This window comes from Mustela putorius, unplaced genomic scaffold (assembly GCF_011764305.1).
Source record: "Mustela putorius furo isolate JIRA1106 unplaced genomic scaffold, ASM1176430v1.1 tig00003858_pilon_pilon_pilon, whole genome shotgun sequence".
Classification (NCBI taxonomy): domain Eukaryota; kingdom Metazoa; phylum Chordata; class Mammalia; order Carnivora; family Mustelidae; genus Mustela; species Mustela putorius.
The window spans coordinates 19,792,933-19,820,357 of NW_025422010.1; the positions used below are offsets into that span (position 1 = coordinate 19,792,933).

General features: G+C 42.7%; 1 protein-coding gene and 1 long non-coding RNA gene across 9 annotated transcripts in view; one reads left to right on the forward strand and one right to left on the reverse strand.

Annotated features, from left to right (window-relative positions):
* ANKRD29 (ankyrin repeat domain 29) overlaps positions 1-550 on the reverse strand; it is a 54,700-nt gene extending 54,150 nt beyond the window's left edge. For 3 of the 6 annotated variants that reach the window (XM_045065454.1, XM_013051463.2, XM_045065453.1), the window contains exon 1: positions 406-550. In XM_045065454.1, the coding sequence (XP_044921389.1) occupies positions 406-426 (21 nt within the window). In that variant the 5' untranslated portion in view covers positions 427-550. The remainder of the gene's footprint in view (positions 1-405) is intronic. The other 3 variants (XM_045065452.1, XM_013051461.2, XM_004742840.3) reach the window with 2 other exon arrangements.
* On the forward strand, positions 16-25,966 carry LOC101679314. Of its 3 annotated transcripts, none has more exons than XR_006602076.1 (3): positions 16-247; positions 1,280-1,440; positions 25,710-25,966. It is a non-coding gene; the product is annotated as an uncharacterized LOC101679314 (long non-coding RNA). The 3 variants fall into 3 exon arrangements; XR_006602075.1 differs by lacking the exon at positions 25,710-25,966 and adding an exon at positions 4,340-4,782; XR_001177917.2 differs by lacking the exons at positions 16-247; positions 25,710-25,966 and adding exons at positions 567-1,031; positions 4,340-4,782.
* Positions 25,967-27,425: the final 1,459 nt, after the last annotated feature.

Here is a 27,425-nt window from a genome sequence, read left to right on the forward strand (position 1 = left end):
CTGGCATTCAGAAAGGAGGACCCAGAATCAGGAATTGGTGCCGCAGCCCGGGTCTCTCCCCGGGGCGCGGCCACGGGACAGCGCTGACCTCGGGCTTCTTCCCGCCCCCGCCCGTTACCCCGGCGACGGTCCCCGCCGCCCCTTCGCTCTGCGGCCGGGCTCTCCTGACCTGCCGCCGCCAGTACCGAAAGCCTTTCAAGCAAAGCCCACACCGCCAAACCACCAACCACAGGAGCCACATCGCCCGGTACCTTCCCTCCGTCCCCCGCCAGCACCCAGGGCGGCGCTCACTCCACCCTGCGGGCCCCCCGGCGCCAGCCACCCCGGGAGCTCCCCTGGTGCGGGCCCGCCGCCGGAGGTCTTCCGCCCGGCCCGGCACTCCCTCCCCGAGCCCGCGGCGCTCACCTTGAAGGACATCCTGCACATGTCCGCGGCCACGCCAGCGAGACCGCGGCGCTTCCGGCCGGAAGCGGGGCGCCCGGGCGCCCGCCCTCCCCTCCCCGCCGCGTTCCGCAGTGGGGCGGTCTCCCGCGCCGCGCGCTCCCGCCGCCGCCTCAGACCCGGCCACGCGGGGAGGGCGGGGGCGGGACCACCGGGGGCGGGGCGGGGCGGAGGCGGGGCCGCCGGGGCCCTGGGGAGTGGGCCTGCTGTACCCCGCTCGCGCACGCACCCACCCGCTCCGGCCCGCCGCTCGCCTACCCCGCACACGCAGTACTCCGCTGGTATTTTGCGGACTTTGCACGCACACAAACACACCACATTGCTCACACATCCGCAGCCTCACACACACACACACCAGTGTACGCGCCACGCTGCGCACATTCTCCGCGTTCAGCATACTGGCGTCCACGCACCCGCCCTCTCCACGCTTTCCACGTTCCTCCGCATTCCTGTTACACACACACACACACACACACACACGAATCACACAGAATACTCCCATACTCACATCCGCATATACGCACTACGCACCCGCCCCTCTCACATCTTCCAAAAGAGCGCGGTCTGCATCAGAGGACTCCCAACCCTCGGTACAGCACAGACGTTGGTGATGCGGATGGAACAGGAGGAAAAAATTCACCCATCCTCCTTCCACCCTTCCAAATAGTTATTTTCATTTTTATTTTAGTCGTTTTAGGTTTTCTTTTCTTTCTCTTCCTTTTATTTTCTAATAATGTATTTTTGTTTTGTTTTGTTTGTTACGTTTTCCTCCTGGGAAAGAGCTGGGAAACACGTTTTTTGACTGAATGGGTGATATGTGGTATTTTCCTTTTCAAAGGTGGAGGGCAAAATTGGGAATGTTACTCAAGGACATCCCACTAGGATGACACCAGCCGCCTCCCCCTTAAGACCTTTTGCCTCAAAGCTAGAAAAGCTCAGGAGCTGTTCCCTCCCTTCCTCATGCATATGACCTTATTGCTCGCCCAGGGATGGTTTGGGGTAAGTAAAAGTGGGAGAATCGCATTTTTTAAGTTAAAAAATATATTATTTTTTAAGTATAAAAAGGCAATAATAGCCTTTTTAGAGAATTCAAATGCTAAAGTAAAAGTAGATGTCTCATACGCTCATACTATAAGAATCTACTCATTTTCTGCTCACCTCTCCGCGCCTCCTTCCTTCTTCCCAGTTGAACTGATAATGAATACTTATTTCAAAAGTAGAAAAAATAAAACAACAAATAAAAGTTCAGGATCAAATCAAAATATTTATCTGTTGTAGATAAATCATATTATTTTGTTCTTAATTTGTTTTAAAGATTTTATTTATTTTTTTGAGAGAGAGAGAGAAAGAGTGCACAGGCAAGGGGTAGGGGCAGAGGAAGAAGGAGAGGCAGAGAATCTTAAGCAGACTGTGCTGAGCATGGAGGCCAGTGTGGGGCTCCAACCCACCATCCTGAGATCATGACCTGAGCTGAAACCAGGAGTCGGCTGCTTAACCAACTAAGCTACCCAGGCTCCCCACTTTGTGCTTAATTTTAAAATAAGAACATTCCAAAATTTGGTAGAGAATTTCAAGTTAAATCAAGAAAGACTCGAAACTTTTCCCTGCCTTTGGTGTTAATGGATGAAACAGTTTTGACATTGCCATGCAACATTATTAGATAAGATTGAGCACGGGAGGTTTTGCTTTAAGAGTTTTGTTAAGCGGGGCGCCTGGGTGGCTCAGTGGGTCAAGCCGCTGCCTTTGGCTCAGGTCATGATCCCAGGGTCCTGGGATCGAGTCCTGCATCGGGCTCTCTGCTCAGCAGGGAGCCTGCTTCCTTCTCTCTCTCTCTCTCTCTGCCTGCCTCTCAGCCTACTTGTAATCTCTCTCTGTCAAATAAATAAATAAAATCTTTAAAAAAAAAAGAGTTTTGTTAAGCAAAAGGAGGGAAGAGAATATATTTTGAGTGCTGTCTGTGGGGTAGGTATTATGCCCATTGCACAGCCTAAAAACTAAGGTTCTGAGAGATGAAGGTATTTGCTAATGAACGGTGGCGCTAGACCTTTAATGAAGTTCATCTGGCTCCAAAGCCTGTTTCCTTTTTACTCCCACACTTGCTGCTCAAAGTTGGTTTTGGCAGTGAGTCCTGGCCAGGCTGCTGATGGGATTCTTGTCAAAGTCACAGGAAAGAATGTGCCTGTAGATCAGCCACACACCTGGCTAAGTCCGTTTCACAATAAAGACTCCAAATAGAACAGCACCCTCATAATCGTCACCAGGCGACTCCATCTACAGAGGCCCTCTCCCAAAACCTAACAGTCCTAACACATGAAATTAAATCCCCATGACTCTGTTCTCTCTATCCAAATAATTTCTCACGACCCACCAGAGTGTCTCCATACTTATCAGAGCGTCTCCTTGTCATCAACCTCCCTTCCATCCATATGGCTCTCATCTCTCCCTCCTCTTCTGTCTGCCCTAACTCAGACCCTGGCTCTCCCAGGGGTTGTTCCCAGCTCAAGCCCCCTCCCACGCCCCGCAGCCATCTCTCTTCCAGCTTTGCTGAGCTCCTGCTTCCATAGCCTTGGGTGTTGCTCTAGACCCCCCTTGGGTTCCTTTTGACTCCTCCAGCAGAGTTGAAATTCTTCAAAGCAGACCCCGGTCTTCTACTGTATCTTTTTATTTTCTTCAGGGGCTAGTTCACAACTGGAGATACAGTCGGTGGCCAACGTCTAGGAACTGTTCAATAGGAGAATCAAGGGATTGGGTTCTCCATATCCCCATGCTCAGAAATATGCCCAGACATCAGTGTTCATCTCCGATGAGGCCATATTTGTTGTCACTGTCTGCTCATACCAGCGCAGACTGTCCTGCATTTGCTCCTGATGGGACACCTGTCCCAGTTTATGCTCCAGCAGAACTTGCTCTAGATAACACTGTGACATAGGTCAGACTGGTTCTCCTGAGCCCTCTCCCTCCTCTCTTTTGTGATCAGGCCTCTTCACCCTGATGAAGAGTCTACTCTGGACAACTTGCCTTCTCTGCATTCCCTGTGTGCCTCCCCCAACCACATCTCCCAGCTGGTTAGCTCAGTCTCATCTCTTGGGATTTACAATAGACGAGGCTTCATGCAATCTACAGTGTAACAACACAACATTGAATAATCTGCCCTGGCATCCGTGGTCCCTTTCCTTTCCCCTAGCTGAACACTAATTTTGCTCAGGCATCTACCAGATTCCACCTTAGGTTGTACTTCAGGGGGGCCCAGTCCCCTTTGCTGTCCAAAGCTCTCTGATCTAGGCTGGTGGTAGTATCTGGATTAGGGTAGGCATGTGACAAATCCTGACCTCTGAGACTGAGAGGAGGTGTGCTGGGGGCTTCTAAGAAAGGTTTCCTTACTTCTAAGAGAGAGATCCTGGAGAAGGTCCTCTCTTGCTTGGGACACTCTCCTGCATGGATATGATGCCTAGAATGCTACAGCCACCTTGTGACCATGAGGGGAGCTATTCCTTGAGGGTGGCAGGACAAAGAGCTGGTGTCACCAAGGTCTGTGTTGACAAATGGGGGCTGCCCTGTTCCTGGACTTCTCACTGTGCAAGGCACTTTCTTTTGTTGTTGTTGTTTTGGTTTTTTGCGGGGGAGGTTTTGAGTCATCAATATGTTTTTATTAGTCTCACCCATAGCATATATATCATATTACATATGTGCATTTATCATATCTATATCTTTGTGCTATATATTTATGTACGATATATTTAGTCCTTATTCTGAAATGTCAAATATAAATGAAAAACATTTAATATTATATTCTGGAAAGTCATTATAAGTAAATGTAAGCATCTGATTACATCATTATGTCATGTGGTATAGACATGCCTGTGTACCTATATATTGTTTTTTGTTTGTTTGTTTTTAGGTTTGTAAGCCACTTTCTGTTGCAAGTATTCTGATACAGAGTGAGAATGGAAACAAGGGATGGGGGCACAAGGGGCCAAGAACGTCTCCCACATTGATCTGTGCTCATTATGTGCTAGCATTTTGAATGTGTCATTGATTTTATTCCTATTCCAACCTCCTTTGAAATTTATTATTGATGATGAAATTGAGACTCAGAGTGGATGCAGAACTTGTTCATGATCACAAGGAATAGAAGTATGGAAAGTGATATTTGAACCCAGGCAAAGGGAGTAGAACTTCTCTCTCCATTATGCTGTTTTACTGTGTTTGTACGCAAATGTTTGAGTAAATGTCAGAATGAAGTTTCTGGTTCTGCATTTTGCAACCTTAAGGTTATAGATAATATCCCTCAAAATAAAAGAATTGCTGATAGGGTGCTCTGAGAAGGGACAGGAGCACTGTATGCAAGTGGTACACATAGATTTTTTTTTTAAATTTTATTTATTTATTTGACAGAGAAATCACAAGTAGGCAGAGAGGCAGGCAGAGAAAGAGAGGGGAAGCAGGCTCCCTGCTGAGCAGAGAGCCTGATATGGGACTCAATCCCAGGACCCTGGGATCATGACCTGAGCTGAAGGCAGAGGCCTAACCTACTGAGCCACCCAGATACCCTAATATCGCTGCCTTTCACAGGCAATATCCCAACCTATAACTAAATCTTAAATGATACATATAGATTTTGATTATTGCCTTTGATAGGCAATATCCTTGCCTGTCTACTCAATAAATATTCTTAAGATGGAAGTTTTAGCTAGTCAAATAAATTTTTTCCCAATTACCAGCCCAGAATACAAAAAGGAGGGAGAATAGAAGAAAACAATGACCCATAATACAATTTCCCAGAGTCATCAGGGGTTGGATACACCCCTAATCTTTTCTTAAGCATATAGTAACATAACTGGAAGTAAGCATGCTTGCATTTATTATTATTATTATTAAACATGATCATGTGAGCATTTTCCTCTGGCATTAAAAATTCGTAGAAAATCCTACATTTAAAATTAGCTATACTGTAATTTATTTAGCATTTCTCCTATTACAACACTTTTTGGTCCTTTCTCCTATTATAAGACCTTTCTCTTTAGTATAAGTTTCTTTTAGTTTTTGTGATTAAAAATAGTGCTAATAATTATTTGATATCTAAATTTTATCCACATTTCTTATTATTTCCTTAGGATACATTTCTGGGATTCCAGAGTCATAACATACGAAATAATTGTGAAAACTGCTAATTCCTAAGCACAAATTGCTTTTCAGAAATGCTATGCCAATTTTATACTTCCATCAGAATGGTTAAATTATTTGAGATTTTCTCAAAGCTCCCAATGATTCTCTGCAAGCAGACTTTATAGCCACTAAGCTTCCTATGTATCTGTTTGCTATTTTATAACCCCGCCAGACAATGCTTAAATTCTCTTAAATAAATATATTGAATAAAACAAGGTATTAATAAAATAAGAAATTTTAAAATGGGTTGGAGAAAATTGAAAATGGGAAAGATAACAGAAAGCCAAGAATGAGGGAAAACATAAAAAGGGAAGCAGGAAGGACACACACTTGCTTTTTAGCAACCAATGCTGAAGAGGGATAGGATCATTTTTGTGATTCTTCAGTGTCCAGAAGATCAAAACTATCCACTTGCATGATAGAAGGCCAGCTATTGCAGAGAAAAGTGAACCATATAGAACAATGCACAGTTTCCTCAATCATTTTTTTCCTTCAAATTTTTATTTAAATTCTAGTTATTTAACAAACTGCAGTATTGGTTTCATGAGTAGAACTCAGTGATTTGTCACTTACATATAAGAACCAGTGCTCATCACAACAAGTGTCCTCCTTTATACCCATCAGCCATCTTGCCCTCCCCCCGCCCACCTCCGTCCATGAGCCCTCTGTTTGTTCTCTATCTCCAAGAGTCTCTTATGGTTTGTTTCCCTCTCTCTCTCTCTTTTTCTCCCTTCTCCCTATGTTCATCTGTTTTGTGTCTTAAATTCCGTATGTGAGTCAAATCATATGGTATTTGTCTTTCTCTGTCTGATTTGTTTTGCTTAGTATAATACACTCCAGCTCCATCCACATCATTGCATATGGCAGGATTTCATCCTTCTTGATGCCTGAGTAATATTCCATTGTGCATATGTACCCCATCCTCCTTCTCTATTCATCAGTCAATGGACATTTGGGCTCTTTCCATAGTTTGGCTTTTGTTGATAATGCTGTGTAAACACAGGGGTGCATAAATCCTTTCAAATCTGCATTTTTGTATCCTTGGGGCAAATACCTAGCAGTGCAATTGCCAGATCATAGGGTAGTTCTATTTTTAACTTTCTGTTCCTCAATAACATCTTAATGGCAAGTGCATCAGTGAATTTCATGGAACTGTTTTGGGGACAGTCCTTTATATAAACTGACAACCTAACGTCAAAGGACTTCAGGAAACCTCAACATAGTGCAGTTTATGGACTGCATCTGCTGGGCTGGCTTCCAGGAGAATGGGTGCACTCCTGACCCTTGGGTGGTCCTGCCTAACTACTGTTCTCCTTGAGTCATCAAGTGGCTCAGTTTGAGGCTTATTCTCCAGCGGGTACCTGGGATGGAGTTAGCTTAAGTGTGAGGTTAAATCATGTAAACAACAGTAGAACAAGGAGTTAGAACTCTCTGCTTATAATAGTTCTGAAGCCTGACATGAACTTAAATACCCTCACAGCCAGGAGGTAGATAGAGCACAGGAAGAACACATAGCAGGATGCTACTGAGCCCTGGTAGACAGAGTGCTTGACCATGGACATCAAGTGGCCACATGGCTGGAACTTTCCATCCTGAACTAGGTTCTGTCCTAAGGTTGGTGGGCCTAGAAACGACCTACCATGAGAAGGGAGTGACCTATCTGGGGTCAAGCCTGAGCAGATCAGAGGACACAAGCAAACCTGCACGAGCAGGTCAGCAGCACCTCTCTTTCAGTTCACACTTGCTGTTTGTGGCAAGCCCTTAGGACAATGTGATAGAGAAGGGAAAAGCTAGAGCTTGGTTAGTGGCTTGCCTGTTGCAATGGGCGGGGGGGGATAGATACCAGTGTAGGCTGAAACTGGATGGTGGCTACCCAATAGTCCCACTTAGGACTTGATGGTGGCTGGAAAAACAGAACTTCAGGTGGAAGACGTGGTCTTCCACTTTGTATAGAAAGAAGTGGCCCAAGGTTAGACTATACATGACTCATGGGCAGAGGGCAGTGGCTTGGCCTGTGCTCAGAACTGAGGAAGGAGTTAGACTGGAAAATGTGGGAGAAAGAGCTCTGGAGTAGAGGTCTGTGGATGAACATGTTGGAGTAAGCAGAAAATGTGAAGAGTTTTGTGTTACATGCTAATTCTCAGTGAAGAGAATTCACCATAAAAGAGGCACTAAATGACCAAATAGACAAAATGACTGAGTTGACATCAACCAGTTGACATCAACCATCCTCTATCATTGGCCTCCCCAGTGCTGGCATGATGAGCACAAGTGTCTAGAGGCATCAGGTGAGAAGATGAGTCACCATCCTGACAGTGATCAAGTAATTGACCTTGATCATCAGGAGGAGGGAGGCATTATTATGTCATGGGACAGAGGGAATATTTGTAGAAACCAGGTACTGCTCATAGTTGGCCTTATGAATTTTATATTCCTGAACTTTTTCTTATGAACCCTAGGAAGGGAAGAGCAGAACTACTCCAAGACACAAGTACACAATTTTTGTCCCAACACATTCAAGTGGGATGTGCCTAAGACCATGATGTTTGTCTTGAACTTGAGCTGGATGTGTTTCAGAGAAGACCAAGGGAAACTAAAATGACTTGATCAGTAGTGACAACAGCAAAAACTAACCTGCCAAAAAAAAACCAAGCGATTTTTGAACATCCTAGTGCATTGTTACTCTAAATTGAACAACACTTATAACAGAACCCATTAATTTGTCTTATTTGACATGGAGCCTAGGGGAAGGAAAATAAATAGAAAGAAGTATAAAATGTTACTAGGCATGTCTTAAAAGCACAATGTATAGATGACTAACATCCATCAAAATAAATCCACTCACCCTTGTATTCCTAGAACCTTTCATGGTTTCTGGCACATACTAAGTGATACTAATGATTGGTAAGAGCAGGAGTTTACTAACTTCCTAATCCTGGGAAAGTTTTTGGGTTGAGCTGTAAGAAATTGCCAATTTTCCAGGTCAAAATCATGAAATTGCCATTTAGCACATCAAATTTGGCAAATACCAGCAGTTTTGTATGCTTTACCCTAATACTAATTTCTCTACACTTTGGTTTCCTCATCTGTAAAATGGAGATAATAATATAATCTTCCTTATTGGATTGTTGTGATGATTAAATTAATGCATATAAAACATGTAGCACTGGGCCCATTAAGTTCTAGGTGCTATTATTGATATTACTATGACTATGTCAAAAGTATTAGTTGAGGGCACCTGGGTGGCTCAGTGGGTTAAGCCACTGCCTTCAGCTCCGGTCATGATCTTGGGATCCTGAGATTGAGTCCCACATCAGGCTCTCTCCTCGGTGGGGAGCCCGCTTCCTCCTCTCTCTCTCTCTGCCTGCCTCTCTGCTACTTGTGATCTCTCTCTATCAAATAAATAAACAAAAATAAAATCTTAAAAAATACATTAGTTGAATGAATCAGTGCATGTGTGAATGGAAAATAATCTAAAATCAAGGCCATTCTTCAGTCTACTGAATGGGAGAACATTTTTGCAAGTCATGTATCTGATAAGGGGCTAATATCCAAGTATATAAAGAACTCATACAACTGAAAATAAAAACCAAACAATCTGATTAAAAAATGGACAGAAGAGGGAAGCCTGGGTGGCTCAGTCAGTTAAGCGGCTGCCTTCAGCTCAGGTCATGATCCCAGGGTCCTGGAACCGAGTCCCAAATTGGGCTCCTTGCTCAGGAGAGCCTGCTTCTTCTTCTCCCTCTGCCCCTCCACACCCCCACCAACTCATGTTGGTGGGGATGTGGAGTCCTGGTGCTCTCTCGCTCTCTCTCACTTACTCTATCTCAAATAAATAAATAAAATCTTTAAAAAAATAAAAAATGGGCAGAAGATCTGAATAGACATTTTTCCAAAGAAGACATAGAGCTGGCCAACAGGTACATGAAAAGATGCTCAACATAATTAATCATCAGGGAAATGCAGGTCAAAACCATGATGAGATGTCACCTCACACCCCGTAGAATGGCTGGTATCAAAATGATAAGAAATAATAACTGTTAGTGAGGATGTGGGGAAAAAAAAACCCTTGTGCACTTTTGGTGGGAATGTAAATTTGAGAAAGCACTGTGAAAAACAATACGGAGGTTTGTCAAAAAATTTAAAATAGAACTACCATATGATCTGGCAATTGCACTTCTGGTATTCATCTGAAGGAAATCAAAACACTAAGTTGGAAACATTCATGTGCACCCTGTTCATTGCAGCATTACTTATGATAGCCAAGACATGGAGATCTCCTAAATGTCCATCAGCAGGTGAATGGACAAAGAACATATCATACACATGTACACACACACACTGGAATATTACTTACCCATAAAGAAGAATGAAATCTTGCCATTTGTGTCAACATGAATGAAGCTTGAGGGCATTATTCTAAGTGAAATAAATCAGACAGGGTAAGATAAATACTGTATGACCTCACTTATATGTGAAATCTAAAAACCAACCAACCCAAACCAAACTAAAACAAAGCTCATAGATACATAGATTGGTGGTTGCCAGCAGCTGGGGCAGGTAAAATAGGTGAAGTGGGCCAAAAGGTACAGATTTCCAGTTGTAAAATGAATAAGTCATGGGGATGTAATGTACTGTGGGATGGCTCTAGTTCATAACAGTGTACTGCATATTTGGAAGTAGCTAGGAGTAGATCTTCAAAGTTCTCATCAGGAGAAAAAAGATTTGTAACTATGTAAGGTGATGGGTATCAACTGGACTAGTGTGGTAATCATTTTGCAATCTATGCAAATATTGATTCATAACATTGAACACCTGAAATTAATATAAGATTATGTCAATATTATCTTAATTTAAAAAAGGGAAAAAATTAATGCCATTCTTACTCTGATGAAAATAATTTTAAAAACGTTTAGACTGGGGGCACCTGGGTGGCTTAATCAGTTAAATGATGGACTCTTGGTTTCAGCTAAGGTCGTGATCTCAGGGTCGTGAAACTGAGCCCTGCGTTGGGCTCTGGGCTTAGCTTGGTCTTGCTCTCCCTCTCCCTTTGTTCCTCCCCCTCCTCACTCATTCTCTCTCTCTCCCTCTAAAATAAGTAAATAAATCTTTAAAAAATTTTTGAATCTGATATTGAAGGATGCCAGGGACGCTGTTGGTAGGCTGTATCTACTTTGCAGGGTCTTTTCAATGTACTTAACATAATGTAGATACTTCTGTTGATTAAGCTATATTTCCTCTGAATCCATTTCTTAAGAGATTCCTCCTTTGACAATCTATTTTTCTTTATGGTATTTTCTGAAAAGAATGTTGTTTGGGATCTCATTTGCTAACATTTTTCTAGTGTTCATTGACGAATTAATAAAGTTGTGCCCTGCGTTGTTGCCAAAGCACTCTTTCTCTCCTCCCGCGTGGGGCATCTGAATGTTGCCTTAGGTCGAGTGGTGCTTGGAGTCCTGGTCCTGGCTTGTCTTTGCATGAAGATTCCACTGTACCTCTTTTCCCCAGAGAGAGTAGAGCCACGCTGACATAGAGGAACTTCACAAAATGGCCCCACTTTCCCCCCGAGAAGCTGAGAGCCACCCAGGCCGTTTTTATACTTTGCTTTTTGGTACACTCTCACATCTTTGCATTTATTATTCATCATAGTGACATCACAAAATGTTAGGTTTCCCTCCCTTCCACGATAGGGTTTGCTGATGCTTTCCTGGGGGCCAGTTGCCTTTGGCAGAGTTCCATCAAATACTTGCAGTTAGTTGCATGAGCTAAAACTCATGGTGAACCGTGAGCTCTACAAGGCAGGGAGCCTCCTCTGTGACCCAGTGGACTAAACCCTGTGGTGGAGAGGCCAGCCCCGCAGCTCTCACCCCCTAGCCAGATGCCTAGATTTTTGTCTGAAGTGTTTGGTTTTCATTTGGAGGCTTAGCATGCTTGTGTAACTCTCCCACGTCCCTCAGAGCCTAACATTTATTTAAAGACAGTCAGGTTAATAATTGGAAAGTACCCTCTCACTGATCTGGCCCTGGGGGATAAAAGTTTTTTATTATGGATGCACCCAGAAGACATGCATCCTAACTGGAGTTGTTTTTAGCATTCCACTGGGGTTGTGGAGAGGTCGCATGAGAGCGTTGTCTTTTAATGTACTTTTGTTGACTCCTTACGTTTTCTTATCCACTTGCTAAACCCATAAAGGGTAAAAGTGTAGCAGACACATACGCACAGACTTAGTTTCAAATTATTTGCAAAGTTGGCACTTGTTTCGCTTAATCTTTAATTGCACCAAAGCCATTTTAGAGAAGCCCCAAAAAGCTGGGTTCAGTCTGTAGGGAAAATGGACTAGAGAACTCCCATGCTATGGACAGTCTATCCCAGCCTTACACGGGAGCGAGACTGGACTTCAAGTTTAATTTGGTTTGCAGAGGAAACAGATTCCCTCCCTCCATGGTTGAACATGCAGAATATAATGTCTTTTATTCACATTTGGCTTTGGAGGCCCTTGTTTGGCCATTAGATGTCATGTGCCCAACTGTGTCTTAAAAATGGTGCAACTCTCAAGTGTGGCAGGAGGTTCATTATTTTGGTGAGGGTTCCTGGGTGGGCTTCTTACAGCTGAGAGGCAGGATGGCTTATAGGAAATTCAGTGAGACTGAGCGTGAGAGCGGGAGCCACCTGGAATCAGAAACTGTGTTTGTCTCATTCTTTTCTCAGTCCAATGCCATGTCCACCCCCTAGCACATAGTAGGTACTCACTGAATACCTTTGAATGAATGAATGAATCAATGGTCACAGATTATCTGAGGAACTACAGGCTTCTCAGATATAGAACCAAAGATTCTAGTATTCTTTTTTCTCATGAGATTTGGAGTTAATGGAACATAAGGCACGTGCTTCTAGTTTATAAGGGAGGCCATTGGACCAGGAACAATCAAGGACAATAAAGGACATTACCTTATTGTCCTATGATGGCCAAAAGCAGAGCCTTCCTACCCACTCCCCAAAGACCTCTCATCACTGGGCCCAACATGGGGCTGGAAGGAGCACGAGGGTCCTGAAAATTACTGCTAAGGGTCTGTGACTCCATTTGTATGTGTGCTTGTATGTATTTTACACCAGTTGGTGCTCCTTGTATGTATATGTGTGAGGTGTGTGTGTGCGTGTGTGTGCAGGGGCGGGTGGTGGTTCTGGAATTGAGGGACCTTGTCCTTGTACACAGGATGTCCTCTCCCACTCCCCGCTCCCCAAGAGGTGCAGCTCAAGCTGAGCTTAGATCACAGCCCTTCACTGGACGCTGTCAGCTTTGGTGCATTCTGTGCAAGTGTAGGATTCATAGTTCCCACAACAAATGAAACAAGGCTGACGAAGGAACCACAAGCAGAAAGTAGAAGGGTATGGGGGTGAAATCCATGTGATTTCTAAAAAGAGAAATATAAGCAGATTTGCTGGGAAGAGTCACAATCAAGCACGATTTCTAGTCAGAGTGGTTCTTAGACATCTGTCTTTCATCTGGTACCAACATTCTAATACCATGGTGATGTGCCCGGCCCAGGATGGGATCAATGCCCTGAGCTGTTCCATAGTAAGTCCTGTTAGAGCTGGGCTCCGCAGGTGGCCCAAGGGCCAGTCTACTCTGGCTTATTCCTGGGGCTAGTCAGGCTCTGAGGGGGAAGGGATCCAGGGAGCTCTCCACAGAAAACAAAGAAGCCTAGAGGCTGGTGCAGTGTCCTGCAAGGCTAGGGGCAGACAGTAGGCGGTAGGCAAGGTAGACCAGCTAACCAGAGGATCTTAGGGCACTGAGAGCTTCTACATTAAGTCCTGACAAGGCCCTCCAAGACCCTGGGGCTCTGGCAAGGCAAAAATTGTGCAGCAGGTAGAAGCAGAAATTCAATTGCTAAGGACTGGCGTTCGATGCCAAGAGCAAGGAAGGTTTCCACGTTCTGAGAAACCAGAATCCCAGGGAGGACCCTGGACAGAAATTCAGACAAGACTATTAGTCAAGACTATTTCTAAAATGGGGCATAAAAATAACAATAGCTTGCTAAATTAGAAGCACACTACAAGCTGGCATTGTATTAGACCCTTTGTAATGATGACTTCATCCAATATGCACAAAGCTCATGCCAAGGGTAAAATTTTTCAGATGAAGAAACAGACTGAGAGGAGTTCCAAAGTCACAGGGTCACAGAAGGTAGTCGATGGGGGAGCTGGGACTTAACCCCATGTCTGTAACTCTATGGGCTGTGGGTTTAACGCTGGTACACTGCATGGTGGGAGCGTGGTCAGGGAGCAGGGACAAGGTGAAGCACAATGCTATTGAGCACTAGCTGGGGCTCAGTCCAGCCCTACAGCAGACATGCGCACATACATTGTGTCCTTTAACCTTCATGGTGTCCTTGTCCTCGTTTCTTTTTTTGTTTTCCAGATGAGGGATCCAAACACATAGAGACGAAATGGCTGGCCTAAAACCACACAGGAAAAAGGCAATAGCCCAGTTAATGGGACTGCATGTCAGAGCAAAGCCAGGAGCAAGACTGCCCTGAGGCTCACGGGCCACGGGGAAGGAATTCAGGATGTAATTCCTGCTACACATTCAGGCCTCCTTAATCCGAAGGCTGGGCTCCTAAAGGTTCTCTAGGGTAGAGAGCAATTGTGAACCTACATGACTGTAAGGAGTCTGACTTCCTGTTCTAAGTGTAAGGAGTGGGTTTCACCTGATATAACCCAATGATGCAGTTCGTCTCCAGAATGAATGAGTCATGGATTTAGTCCTTACGTTGAGTTCAACACCTTACACGCATCTCCCTGCTCAAAGCCAGCTAAATCAGTAGGTGCTATTATAGATTAAGTGAAAGCTAATTTTAACTCCAGCTATGTGTCATTTCTTTTGAGTTCTCTAAACCTGGGTGCAATTATTACTCAGACGAAGCGAAGAGAATTAGGCAGGTTATTTCATGCCTTTTTAAAAAAGACTATGGAACTTTGACTCTTTATATTTTTTTATGTACAGTTGAGTGAACAGTAAAGACAACATAATGTTGGAGAACCAGAGGTTTAGAAATTATCCATCAAGGGGTACCTGGGTGGCTTAGTGGATTAAAGCCTCTGCCTTCAGCTCAGGTCATGATCCCAGGGTTCTAAAATGGAACCCCGCATCCGGCTCTCTGCTCAGCAGGGAGCCTGCTTCCCTTCCTCTCTCTCTGCCTGCCTCTCTGCCTACTTGTGATCTCTCTCTGTCAAATAAATAAACAAAATCTTAAAAAAAAAATTATCCATCAAGTAACAATCAGCCAATCAACAAATATTTTTTGACTGCCCACTCTGGGTCCTGCCCTGTTTTAGGCGTTAGGCTGAGAGGTCATTTAGAGAGGTCATTTAGACTAGTGCCTCTTTAACTATCTGTGAAGAAAGACCATTAAAAAAAATTCTAATCCATTGTTGACCAATATTTCATAATGTACAATAAAACTGGGTTATGAGAAAAATGATCACATAGTTGGAAGTCATGACAATATCAAATTGCTAAAAAGTTTATAAACATTTTTTGTACTTTTTTCATTACAAACAGTTTGTGAACTGGCACTGGTCCACACACCACACTTCGAGAAACACTGGTTTAAACAAGGCTTGACTACTCTGAAGCCATCCCAACAACTGAAAAACTAGTTTTTGCTGCTGTTTCTTTCCATTTTTTTCTTTTTGCTTATCATGTTAGTGGAATTTCCAATGCTTGATGACGATTTTTAAAGAAACTCTGTTTCAAGGTAAACTATCTCTCCCCACCTGAGGGATAAGGGAGAAAGCCTTCCTTCAAAGACCAACCTATGAAAGATACATAAATAATGAAAGAAAGAAATATAAAGTATAACACCAAGCTGAGGGGAACGAAGGAGGCTACGGTTATGCTTACAAGGAAGGATCACAAATGGTCAAAAAGTTACTTTTAGAGGAAAACTATGACTCACAAGACAGCTACAAAAAGAGTGACTGTGTGGATTCACACAGATACGGAATGCAGAAATCTATTTTTATAGAATTGTCCTTTCTGGCACTGTTCTTGATGCCGTGGCAGAAGGCATATTCATATTTTTTTTTTTTTAACTTGGAATGAAGTTAACAGAGAATTTTGGCAAGAGCGAAAAACAGGGCATGAAACTCATGAGATCAAATTTTTCTTTTCCCTAGATACTTACCCACAGGCAAAAACCAGAAAAGAAAAAGTAAGAAGAGACTGACTTAATTTATCTTAAAGACACTAACTTCGTAGAAAAATATTCAAAATATAAACGTCACTTTCTAAAATCTCAATTTCCTATTAGTGTCTTGAAGGAAAAACTTCCTCACCCTCATTGGAAAGAGTGTTTCTGTATTTCAGTTCAAACGCTAACGCTAACTCCAGGCATTTAAGAATGGAAGATGCAAATAGTAGGTGATATTTACTAGTGTTATTGATGAATAAGAAGAGACAAGATTCTGGGTGTTGTGGTTGTTTGTTGGTGTATAAAAGACCACTTTAAAATACAGGGACTTGGGCGCCTGGGTGGCTCAGTCGGTTAAGCCTCTGCCTTTGGCTCAGGTCATGATCTGCTCTCTGCTCAGCGGGGAGCCTGCTCCCCCGCCCCCATCTGCTTCTCCGCCTACTTGTGATCTCTGTCTGTCAAATAAATAAATAAAATTTTTAAAAAAATACAGGGACTTAAAACAACTATAGATGGTCCCTGACTTACAATGTTTCGACTTAGGATTTTTTGACTTTATGATGGCGTGAAAGTGATATGCGTTCAGAAGAAACTGTACTTGGAATTTTGAATTCTGATCTTTTCCAGGGCTAGCGGTGGGCAGGTACCATTCTCTCGTGTTTTGCTGGGCAGTGGCAGCGACATCCGCCCAGGCAACCACACCATCGTGAGGGGAAACAAATGATACATTCACAACCATTCTGGACAACCATTCTGTTTCTTACTTTCAGTACAGGATTCAGTAAATTATATTAGCCATTCAACTCTTTATTATAAGACAGGCTCTGTGTCAGCTGATTTTGCCCAACTATTGGCTAACATAAATGTTCTGAGCACGTTTAAGGTACACTAGGCTAAGCTGCGGTGTTCAGTACTTTAAGTATATTAAATGCCTTTTTGACTTTATGATGCAGTCACATTGGGATGCAGTCATGTTGTGAGTCAAGGAGGATCTGTATGGCTTTAGTCATGATTCAGCAATCTGGGCTGGGATCAGCGAGGTGGTTCTGCTGGTCTTGCCTGGGGTCTCTGATGCACGTGTCTTTATCTGATGGGCTGTAATAACAAAGCTAGCTTCACAGTGTGCCTTGCGTGGTCTCACATCTCTTTCTACATCTCTCCTTTCTCCTGCAGGGCAGTTGGACTTCCTTGTGGCGTGGAATCTGGGTTCCAAGAGGGAGAATTCTAAGATGACAAGTGCTTATCAAATCTCTCCTTGCATCTCCTTGCAACTGTCTCATTTGCCAAAGCCAAGTCACACGATCAAACTCAGAAGCAGTGTAGAAAGGAGCAACACAAGGGCAGGAATTCTCAGAGGCGTGGTTCATGAGGAATCACTAATGTACTCAAGCAGGACATCATCTTAGCTAATTATGTCTGCAATGACCCCATTTCCATTTTCTGAGGGGCTGGGGGTTAGGACTTCAACCTCTGAATTTTGGGAGAGAACATAGTTTAACCAATAACAGTCTTCCCTCTTGTCCTCTCACATGAAAATATATTCACTTCATCCCAATACTCCCCAAAGTCTTATCTCATTCCAGCGTCAACTCTAAACCCCAAATCTCATCTATATCAGGAACTCTTTTCATCTGTGGCCTTGTGAACTCAGACAACAAGTTATCGGCTTCTCAAATACAGTGAGAGAACAAACTTGGATGACATTCCTATTCTAAAAGGGAGAAATTGAATGAAGAAAAAGTGTCACGGGTCCCAAGTGTCTCTGAAAGTTATCAGGGCAAATTCTATTCAGTTTTATGGCTTAAGAATGATCCTCTTTGGCCTGATGCCTTGTCCTCTCAGGATCTGACATTATTTTCTTTAGCTATTATTATAATAGCTGAAAGGACTTTGTCTTTCAGAATCAATAGGAGAATACTTTAAAGAATGTTAAGCATAGAAAAGCACAAGCAGCAGACAAGTGTCTAGTATTATTAGTCCAGCTAAACCCAAATAAACCCAATTCAATATCCCAACATAACTTTAAAATAAAATAATGAGCTTTCTTGGGCTGTGAGTTGAGAAAACTGGAGGGTGGTCAAGATTCATGGCTCGAGTAATAGCTTGGTTTTAGGGCCTGGGTTAGCCTCTTACTTCTCAGTGAGCACTGATTACGATGGTTTTCTTTTTGCTCTCCTCTATAGTAAATATATTACAACAGTAACAGTGCAATCTAAGGTACTAGTTAAGATAATACTAACTACTTTCCCAGATAGCCTCCCCAACCTTGGTGGCTTAATTTAATGAAAAACCTGTTTCTTATTTACTCAACAACCCAATGCAGGGGTGCAGAGTGCAACCTTCCAGGGGGCACCCAGACTCTTTCCGGTGTTGTGGACCGCCATGTCCTAGGGACTTAGAGTCCTTTGCCTCCAGCCAGGAAGAGATAAAACATTAAAAAAAAAAAATCACGTAAGAGATTTCAATGGGCCATTTATCCTCAGTTTTCACTGGCTCCAAATCTGCCCTATGACCCCATTTAGATGAATGCACGTAGCTTGGGAAATGTATTCCCAGAGCAGGGACCACTTCTCAGAATGATTCTACACCTTGGAAAGCGAGCACCAGTCCTTGGTAGGAAGCTAGTCATTTCCATCACAACAGCCCAGATTATCTTGATAGTGCTCAGGAGTCTGTGGTGTATCTTGTCTCTATCTCTTCCTGTTACTTACATACCAGACTGTCCCTCTCACCTCTCCTCCCATCTCCTCAGGGCTGCACGTGTAGTTTACTCACATTTTCCAGTTGTTTTATAGGCCTGGCTATCTAGCCATTCTTGGAATCCTCTTTGGAATTTACTTCTATGAAAAAGACACTCTATGAGATAAGGCAATAACTGGTAAGCCCCATAAACAAAACTAGATCTTCTGTAAATCCATAGTAAAGCTTGATAGAAATGAGTAGGCTGGGTCCACACTGCCTTCTTAAGAAGTACTGAAGTTCACACCCCATTTGTTCTGTGAACTGCCCAGCATTGGTCAGATGGGGCACCTGGGTGGCACGGTTAGTTAAGCAACTGATTTCAGCTCAGGTTGTGATCTCAGGGTCATGAGTCATGGGATGGGGTCCCCCTTCTGGCTCTGCACTCAGCAGGAAGTCTGCTTGAGATTCTCTCTCCCGCTGCCCTTCCTTCTTGGGCTTGCTCTCTAAAATATATAAATAAATCTTTTTTTTTAAAAAAGTATTAAGTGACCATAGATTTGGTTTAAAAATTATTTGGGGCACCTGGGTGGCTCAGGGAGTTGAGCCTCTGCCTTTGGCTCAGAGGGCATTGAGCCCCTGGGATTGAGCCCCGCATCAGACTCTCTGCTTGGCGGGGAGCCTGCTTCCCGCTCCCCCTCTGCCTGCCTCTCTGCCTACTTATGATCGATCTCTCTCTCTCTCTGTCAAATAAATTTTTAAAAAACTTAAAAAAATTTTTTATTAGACCTATGTTCTAGGGCTCAAGTGAAATGAATTCAGGATTATGACAAATATTTACCTACCTATTGTTCTATATAAGGCACTCCTATAGAGATCTTAAAGACACAAAGAAAAAAAAGTCCTTGGATTAGCTTTTGTCCTTACGAGTTTTCCTCCTGTCTTGTTACATAGCCCATTTACTGGGTCTGTCCGGCCAGTTCTAACCAAATACATGTCTCTAAGGTGATGTATTTTGAACACAGAAACAAAGTGTATGTAGTGAGCTCAAATACTCGCTGGTGACATATTTTAAACTTCCCAGTAGTGATATAGTGTCATAGAGACTATTCAAGTCATAAAACATAGGGTCACCAATGTAAAAATGATCCAAGAGGGTATGTAGAGTCTACTTTCTGATTTTCACTCAAAATCTCTGCCAGATACATTGCTAAATTCATGTCAACAGAATGAAGGTTCCAGTCCTTAAATCTCCACTCAGGCTGGATGGATGGTTTAACTACCCACTAGCTTATTTGTACTCATCAACAAAATGAGAATGATGGTTTCTGGCTTACCTTTCAGGGTTAGCTCTGAGCTGGTAGGAAAGAATTTCATAAAGAAGAGGTACTAATTTTTTTTATCCTAGCACTACTGTAATCACACACACCTGGGGTGGAAAGAAGGCATCTTCCTTAATAACAAATGTATAAAATTACTGGCTCTGCCCAACAGCATATTTCACATAAAGGTCAACCTGGAGTGTGTGAAGGGAGCCCTGGAGTGGAACCTCATGCGATTGGAATGTGAATTCTTCATAGGGTCTTTGGCAGAACTAACTACCAGGGAGTGCCCTAATGGGAGGTAGCAGTGTCAGGGCTCCAACCAAAGCTGGAATCTGCCTGCAGTGAGCAGAACTGGATACTGAGATCCTGACTCTGGTTTGCTTAATGCTGGGGATTCTGAGCTCAGAGGACGAGCCAGACACAAGCCACATGACGAGCTCCCGAGGAGCTCTTAGAGCCACATGCCTGGAACAGGCAGGCCCACAGTGAAGGGAAGTGGGGGTGAGGTGTGCTGGAATCTGGTGCAGGCAGACAGCTGGGTTCTGGAGACCATTTCATGATAATGAGGACATGGGCCACTCCCTGAACCTTGGCTTCGCTTCTTATCTCCAAATAAAAATGGGCAGTGGGGAAAAAAAAAAAAATGGGCAGTGGGGGATGCCTGGGTGGCTCAGTTGGTTAAGCAGCTGCCTTCAGCTCAGTCATGATCCCAGCGTCCTGGGATCGAGTCCCACATCGGGCTCCTTGCTTGGCAGGGAGCTTGCTTCTCCCTCTGCCTCTGCCTGCCATTCTGTCTGCCTGTGCTCGCTTTCTCTCCCTCTCTCTCTCTCTGATAAATAAATAAAATCCTTTAAAAAAACAATGGGCAGTGGTCCAGCATAGGAAATGCTGTCAATAATATTTTAATAACTTTATATGGTGACGGATGGTAACAATACTTGCTGCAGTGAGCATTTCCTAATGTATGTAGGTGTCCAATCACTAAGTTGCACACCTGAAAAAATATAACGTTGTATGTCAACGGTACTTCAATTAAAAATAAAAATACAAAGAAAAGTAAAGATAACAGAAGTACAGTTAGTGAAATTCTTTTAAAGCAGGAGGTCATAAGAGAAGCGTAATAAAAGGGCATACACTCACGTATGTGCACACACACAGACACATGCACATACATATGTATATTTTTTTAATGATGGGATAGTTGGGTTCATAAGATACTTTCTATCATAGGGTTTGCAATGACATCAACCAGTTGGATGGCAGAACTATCTTCATTATTTAATTGCCCCTGGCTTTTAAGGGGGAGGCCTCACCAGGTGTGTGATATTGCAAGAAGTAAGAAATGCCTTTGTTTTCCAGCTTTGTTTGTATTCTTTTCATTGTTATTGGTAATATATATGCCTCTCTTAGCCTAGAACAACATCGCTGTTTTCTCCATGAAGTGATGATGAAAAGGCAAACTACAACCTTCCCCTTAAGCTGAGCCAAAGGCAAGTGGTTGTATTTAATAATACACTTCAATGAAGAATAACAATATTAGACAGGACCCAAGATCTCTGATCCCAGCTCATATTCCTAGGAGGGTTTAGGAAGACAGAAGGACAAAGTTGCCTCATAGGGAAGGGGGGATAAAGGAAGGAGAAGGAGAAAACCCATGCTTTGCTTATGGGAGCATCAGCCCAAATCTGATGTTAGCCCATCCCTGTGCTAAAGGGACATTACTGAGTTTGATGATGCCCTTGGCAAGACACAGGGAGTTTATCACCCTTACATGTTTAGGTTCTGGACTCTGGGGAAATTCTTTTCAACAGTGGTGTGGTTGAGCTGCATTTCCATATTAAAATCTGAAGGACTTAACTATGCATGAATCACTTCTGAAGCATTGGGAGGCCAGCCAAACCCCAAATTCACTTGTGTTCTTTTGGGTTTGTTCATAACCAACTATGCATGTCTGTTACACCCACCCCTGTAGGACTAAGGAGCCCAGCGGCTTCCTTGTGTACCAGCCTTCTATAGCCTTCATATTTCAGATTGGCCTCCCCTGGGAGCTTTTTCCTTTGTCCTCCCAGAGTCCTTCTAGGAACTTGAACTTGGCATCAGCAATACTATGTCCTGCTCATTAATTCCTACTTTTCTTTCTTTCTCTTAAAAAAGAAAAAAGATTTTATGTATTTATTTGAGAGAGAGCAAGCAGGAGCAGGGGCAGAGGGAGAGGGAGAAACAGACACTCCACTGAGCAGGGAGCCCCATGCAGGGCTCAGTCCCAGGATCCCGGGATAATGACGAATTGAAGGCAGATCTTAACTGACTGAGCCACCCAGATGCCCCTATTCCTACTTTTCTTAAAACATGAACACAACAGGGATGCCCACTCTCACCACTATCTTTCAACATAGTGTGAGAAGTTGTAGCCTCAACAATCAGACAACAAAAAGAAATAAAAGGCATCCAAATCAGCAAAGAAAAAGTCAAACTCTCTCTCTTCACAGATGACATGATACTTCATGTGGAAAATCCTAAAGACTCCACTCTCAAATTACTAGAACTCATATAGCAATTCAGCAATGTGGCAGGATACTAATTCAATGCACAGAAATCAGTTCCTTTTCCATACACTAATAAGAGAAAGAGAAACTGTAGAAAGAGAAACTAAGGAATAGATTCCTTTCATAATAGCAACAAAAACCACAAGATAACCAGGAATAAACCTAACCAAAAAGGTAAAGAAACTACAGAACACTTATGAAAGAGATTGAGGAAGACACAAAAAGATGGAAAAACATTCCATGCTCATGGATTGGATGAATAAACATTGTTAAATGTCTATCCTCCCCAGAGCAATTTACACTTTCAATGCCATCCATATTAAAATGTCATTGGCATTTTCCAAAGAGCTGGAGCAAACAATCCTAAAATTTGTATGGAGCCAGAAAAGACCTTGAATCACTAAGGGAATGATGAAAAAGAAAAACAAAGCTGGGGGCATCGTATTGCCTGACTTGAAGTTCTATTACAAAGCTGTGATCACCAAGACAGCATGGTATTGGCATGAAAACAGACACATAGACCAATAGAACAGAAAAGAGACTCCAGAAATGGACCTTCAACTCGATGGTCAACTAATCTCTGACAAATCGGAAAAAATATCCAATGGAAGAAAAGACAGTGTCTTCAATAAGTGGTGCTGGGAAAATTGGACAGCTACATGTAGAAGAATGAAACTAGACCATTCCCTTACACCATACAGAAAGATAAACTCTAAATGGATGAAGGACCTCAATGTGAGACAGGAATCCATCAAAATCTTAGAGGAGAACATAGGTTACTATGAATTGTCGAATAGGTTACTATTCGACATTGGCTACAGTAACTTTTTTCAAGACATGTCTCCAAAGGCAAGTGAAACAAAAGCAAAAATGGACTTTGGGACTTCATCAAGATAAAAAGCTTCTGCACAGCAAAGGAAACAGTCAACAAAACTAAAAAGTAGCCCATAGAATGGGAGAAGATATCTGCAAATGACATTATAGATAAAGGGCTGATATCCAAGATATATAAGGAACTTCTCAAACTTAGCACTCAAAAAACAAATAACCTAGTCAAAAAATGGGCAGAAGATATGAACAGACACTTCTCCGAAGAAGACATACAAATGGCTAGCAGATACGTGATAAAATGTTCACTGTCACTAGCCATCAGGGAGATATAAATCAAAACCACAATGAGATATCACATTACAGTAATTAGGATGGCAAAATATAACAAAAGAGGAAACATCAAATGTTGGTAAGGAGCCCTCTTACACTGTTGGTGGGAATGCAAGCTGGTACAGCCACTCTGGAAAAACAATATGGATTTTCCTCAAGATGTTAAAAACAGCTACCCTATGACTCAGCAATTGCACTACTGGATATTTACCCCAAAGATACAAATGTAGTGAAAAGAAGGGCCATATGCACCCTAGTGTTCATAGCAGTAATGTCCACAATAGCCAAACTGTGGAAGGAGCTGAGATGCCCTTCAACAGATGAATGGATAAAGAAGATGTGGTACAAACAGACAATGGAATATTATTCAGCCATCAGAAACTATGAATACCCACCATTTGCATCCACATGGATGGAACTGGAGGGGATTATGTTAAGTGAAATAAGTCAAGCAGAGAAAGACAATTATCGTATGATTTCACTCATGTGAAACATAAGCAATAGCGTGGAGGACCATATGGGAAGGGAGGGAAATCTGAAGGGGGAGAAATCAGAGAGAGACAATGCTCCCTCTGAAAGCATTGACCATGAGAGACTATGCTCCCTGGGAAACAAACTGAGGGTTTCAGAGGAGAGAGGGGTGGGGGCAGGGGGTAATATGGTGATGGGTATTTTTTTTTTTAAAGATTTTATTTATTTATTTGTCATAGAGAGAGAAGCGAGAGCAAGCACAGGCAGACAGAGTGGCAGGCAGAGGCAGAGGGAGAAGCAGGCTCCCTGCCAAGCAAGGAGCCCGATGTGGGACTCGATCCCAGGATGCTGGGATCATGACCTGAGCCGAAGGCAGCCGCTTAACCAACTGAGCCACCCAGGCGTCCCTGGTGATGGGTATTTTTAAAAAAGATTTTGTTCATTTATTAGACAGAGATCACAAGTAGGCAGAGAGGCAGGCAGAGAGAGAGGAAGGGAAGCCAACTACCTACTGAGCAGAGAGCCCGATGTGGGTCTTGATCCCAGGACCCTGGGATCATGACCTGAGTCAAAGGCAGAGGCTTCAACCCACTGAGCCACCTAGGTTCCCCTAGGGTGATGGGTATTAAGGAGGGCACGTGTTGTGATGAGCACTGGGTGTTATTGGTAACTAATGAATCACTGAACACTACATCAAAAACTAATGATGTCCTATATGCTGGCTAACTGAACATAATAATAATCATCATCATAATAATAAAACCCAGAACTTGACATGTAATAGATGATGGGAATGATGGTCCAAACTCCTAAAAAGGCCTAGAATTTCTGGGACTGGATTTCTTTTTAAATGACATATCAGTGACAATTTTGCAAATGCCTGTCCCAGATCTCATCAAAGCACTGGGTCATATCCCAGATCTATTTTAGGAGAGTAAAATGTAGCTAATGGAAGATATTTTGTGATCTAATTTATTATAACAAGAAAGAGCTTCTTGAAGCAGAAAGAAAAAAAAAACACGAACAAGACATTTAATTTTCTCAAGCATCATCTTTCTCCCTTAGAACAGAACAGCCCCATCTTGCCATGAAAACACAGTGTGCCTTAAATCTTCTGTTTCATGTTTACAAGCACTTGCTCGTACATGCCTCCCTTTAAACTCCAGAGCAGCCTCTCTCCCCTTTCCTAGACAAAGTGTCATTAATCTCATCATATCTCCGGTATCTGTGACTGTGAGGGTAGGTGTTCCTGAGATGTTCATTTTGGGTACATAATATTTTTTTTAAGATTTTATTTATTTATTTGATAGATAGAGAGAGAGAGAGCATGAACACAGGAGGAGCAGAGAGAGATGGAGAAGCAGATTACCCTCTGAGCAGGGAGCCCCATACAGGGCTCCATTCTAGGACCCCAGGATCATGACTTGAGTCTAAGGCGGTGCCCCTCTGGGGCACCCAGGCATCCCAGATACATAATCTTGAGAAATATAACTAACAAATATAAGCCTCAGATATGTAGGTTTTATTTGGTCATCTTCAAAGCTGTTCTCAGGGGGAAATGCACTGTAATGTTACAAAGTTTTTCTTAAACAGCAATGACCATGTAAAATCAATGATATTATCTATCTTTTGATTGAGGAATGTAATAAAACATATCAAGGAGAACAACTGTCCCTGTACAAGAAAGAAAATTCGCAAGCCATGCTCTTCATTGTTGCCTTTTATAGGAAAATATGAAGCTCTGTGAGGAAGAAGACTTGATTTGAATCCATAGCTGGTCCGTTCTGATGCTGAGGATTCCGATGGCAGAACATCTCGGTGAAATGGCCAGGCGTTGTGGAAGAGTTCCTGATTGGGTGGAGAACAGCTTCTTTAATTTAGATTTTGCTTTACATTTGCATGGTAATGCAATAATTTTGGAATCTTTGTCATTTGTTGGATATTTTCCTTTAAGTAATCTTGTATAAAAATGATGTAAACTCTTTCTCACATTCTCTCAGTCTTCTTTTGTTGACTAAGATAGGACCATACCACCTTGGGCTGGACCACTCCAGGTAGTACTGGCATGCATTCAGCTGACTTATTTTTCTTTTTTTTTTTTTTTTAAAGATTTTATTTATTAATTTGACAGAGAGAAATCACAAGTAGACAGAGAGGCAGTCAGAGAGAGAGAGAGAGGGAAGCAGGCTCCCTGCTGAGCAGAGAGCCCGATGCGGGACTCGATCCCAGGACCCTGAGATCATGACCTGAGCCGAAGGCAGCGGCTTAACCCACTGAGCCACCCCTGCGCCCCCAGCTGACTTATTAAAATATGAAAGTTCTTACTAGGGCAAAGCCATACAGGCTCATTATTGGAAGAATGAAACAAAACAAAACAAAACAAAACAAAAAAGTCCCTTCTCTCCATCCCATCTATCCATTCTTGAACATTCCATTGTATAACTTTCAAAATCTCTTTGAGTCTGCATTCACACACACAAGTGCATGTGCACACGTAGGCACACATTCATATGTACATTTATTTATTTATTTATTTTAAAATATTTTTATTTATTTATTTAACTGACAGAGATCACAAGTAGGCAGAGAAGCAGGCAGAGAGAGAGGAGGAAGCAGGCTCCCAGCCGAGCAGAGAGCCCGATGCGGGACTCAATCCCAGGACCCTGGGATCATGACCTGAGCGGAAGGCAGAGGCTTTAACCCACTGAGCCACCCAGGCGCCCGTATGTACATTTTATATTTAAGATATATTTTGGTTCTGCAAAATTCTTTTAAAATAACAGTCACTTTAAGTTATAAATCACAGTGGGGTGGGGTTATGGACATTGGAGAGGGTATGTGCTAGGGTGAGTGCTGTGAAGTGTGTAAACCTGGCAATTCACAGACCTGTACCCCTGGGGATAAAAATACATTTTATGTTTATAAAAAAATAAAAAAAAATAAAAGTTAAAAATAGAAAAAAAAGATATAAGTCACATACCCTAAATTCACTTTTAAAGTGAGCAATTCAGTGTTTTTTAGCATATTCACAGGGTTGTACATCCATTAGCACTAATTCTAGAACATTTTTATCATTGCAAAAGGAAATCTATCTCTAAGCAGTTACTCCCCATTCAGTATATAGACTTTCATGTCCGGCTTCTTTCACCTAGTGTAATGTTTTCAAGGTTCGCCTATGTTATAGTATATACTGGAACGTCATTCGTGTTTAGGACAGAATCATATTCCAATGTATGGATAAACCACATTCTGTTAATTCATTCATCAGTTGGTGAACATTCTGTTGTTTTCACTTTGGGGCCATTATAAACGCTGTTATGGACATCAATGCACAATTTTTTGTGTAGATGCTCCGTGCTCTTGAGTAGATACTTAGGACTGGAATGGATGGGACACATGGTAACATCATGTTTAAATTTTTGAGGAACTACCAAAGTGTTTTC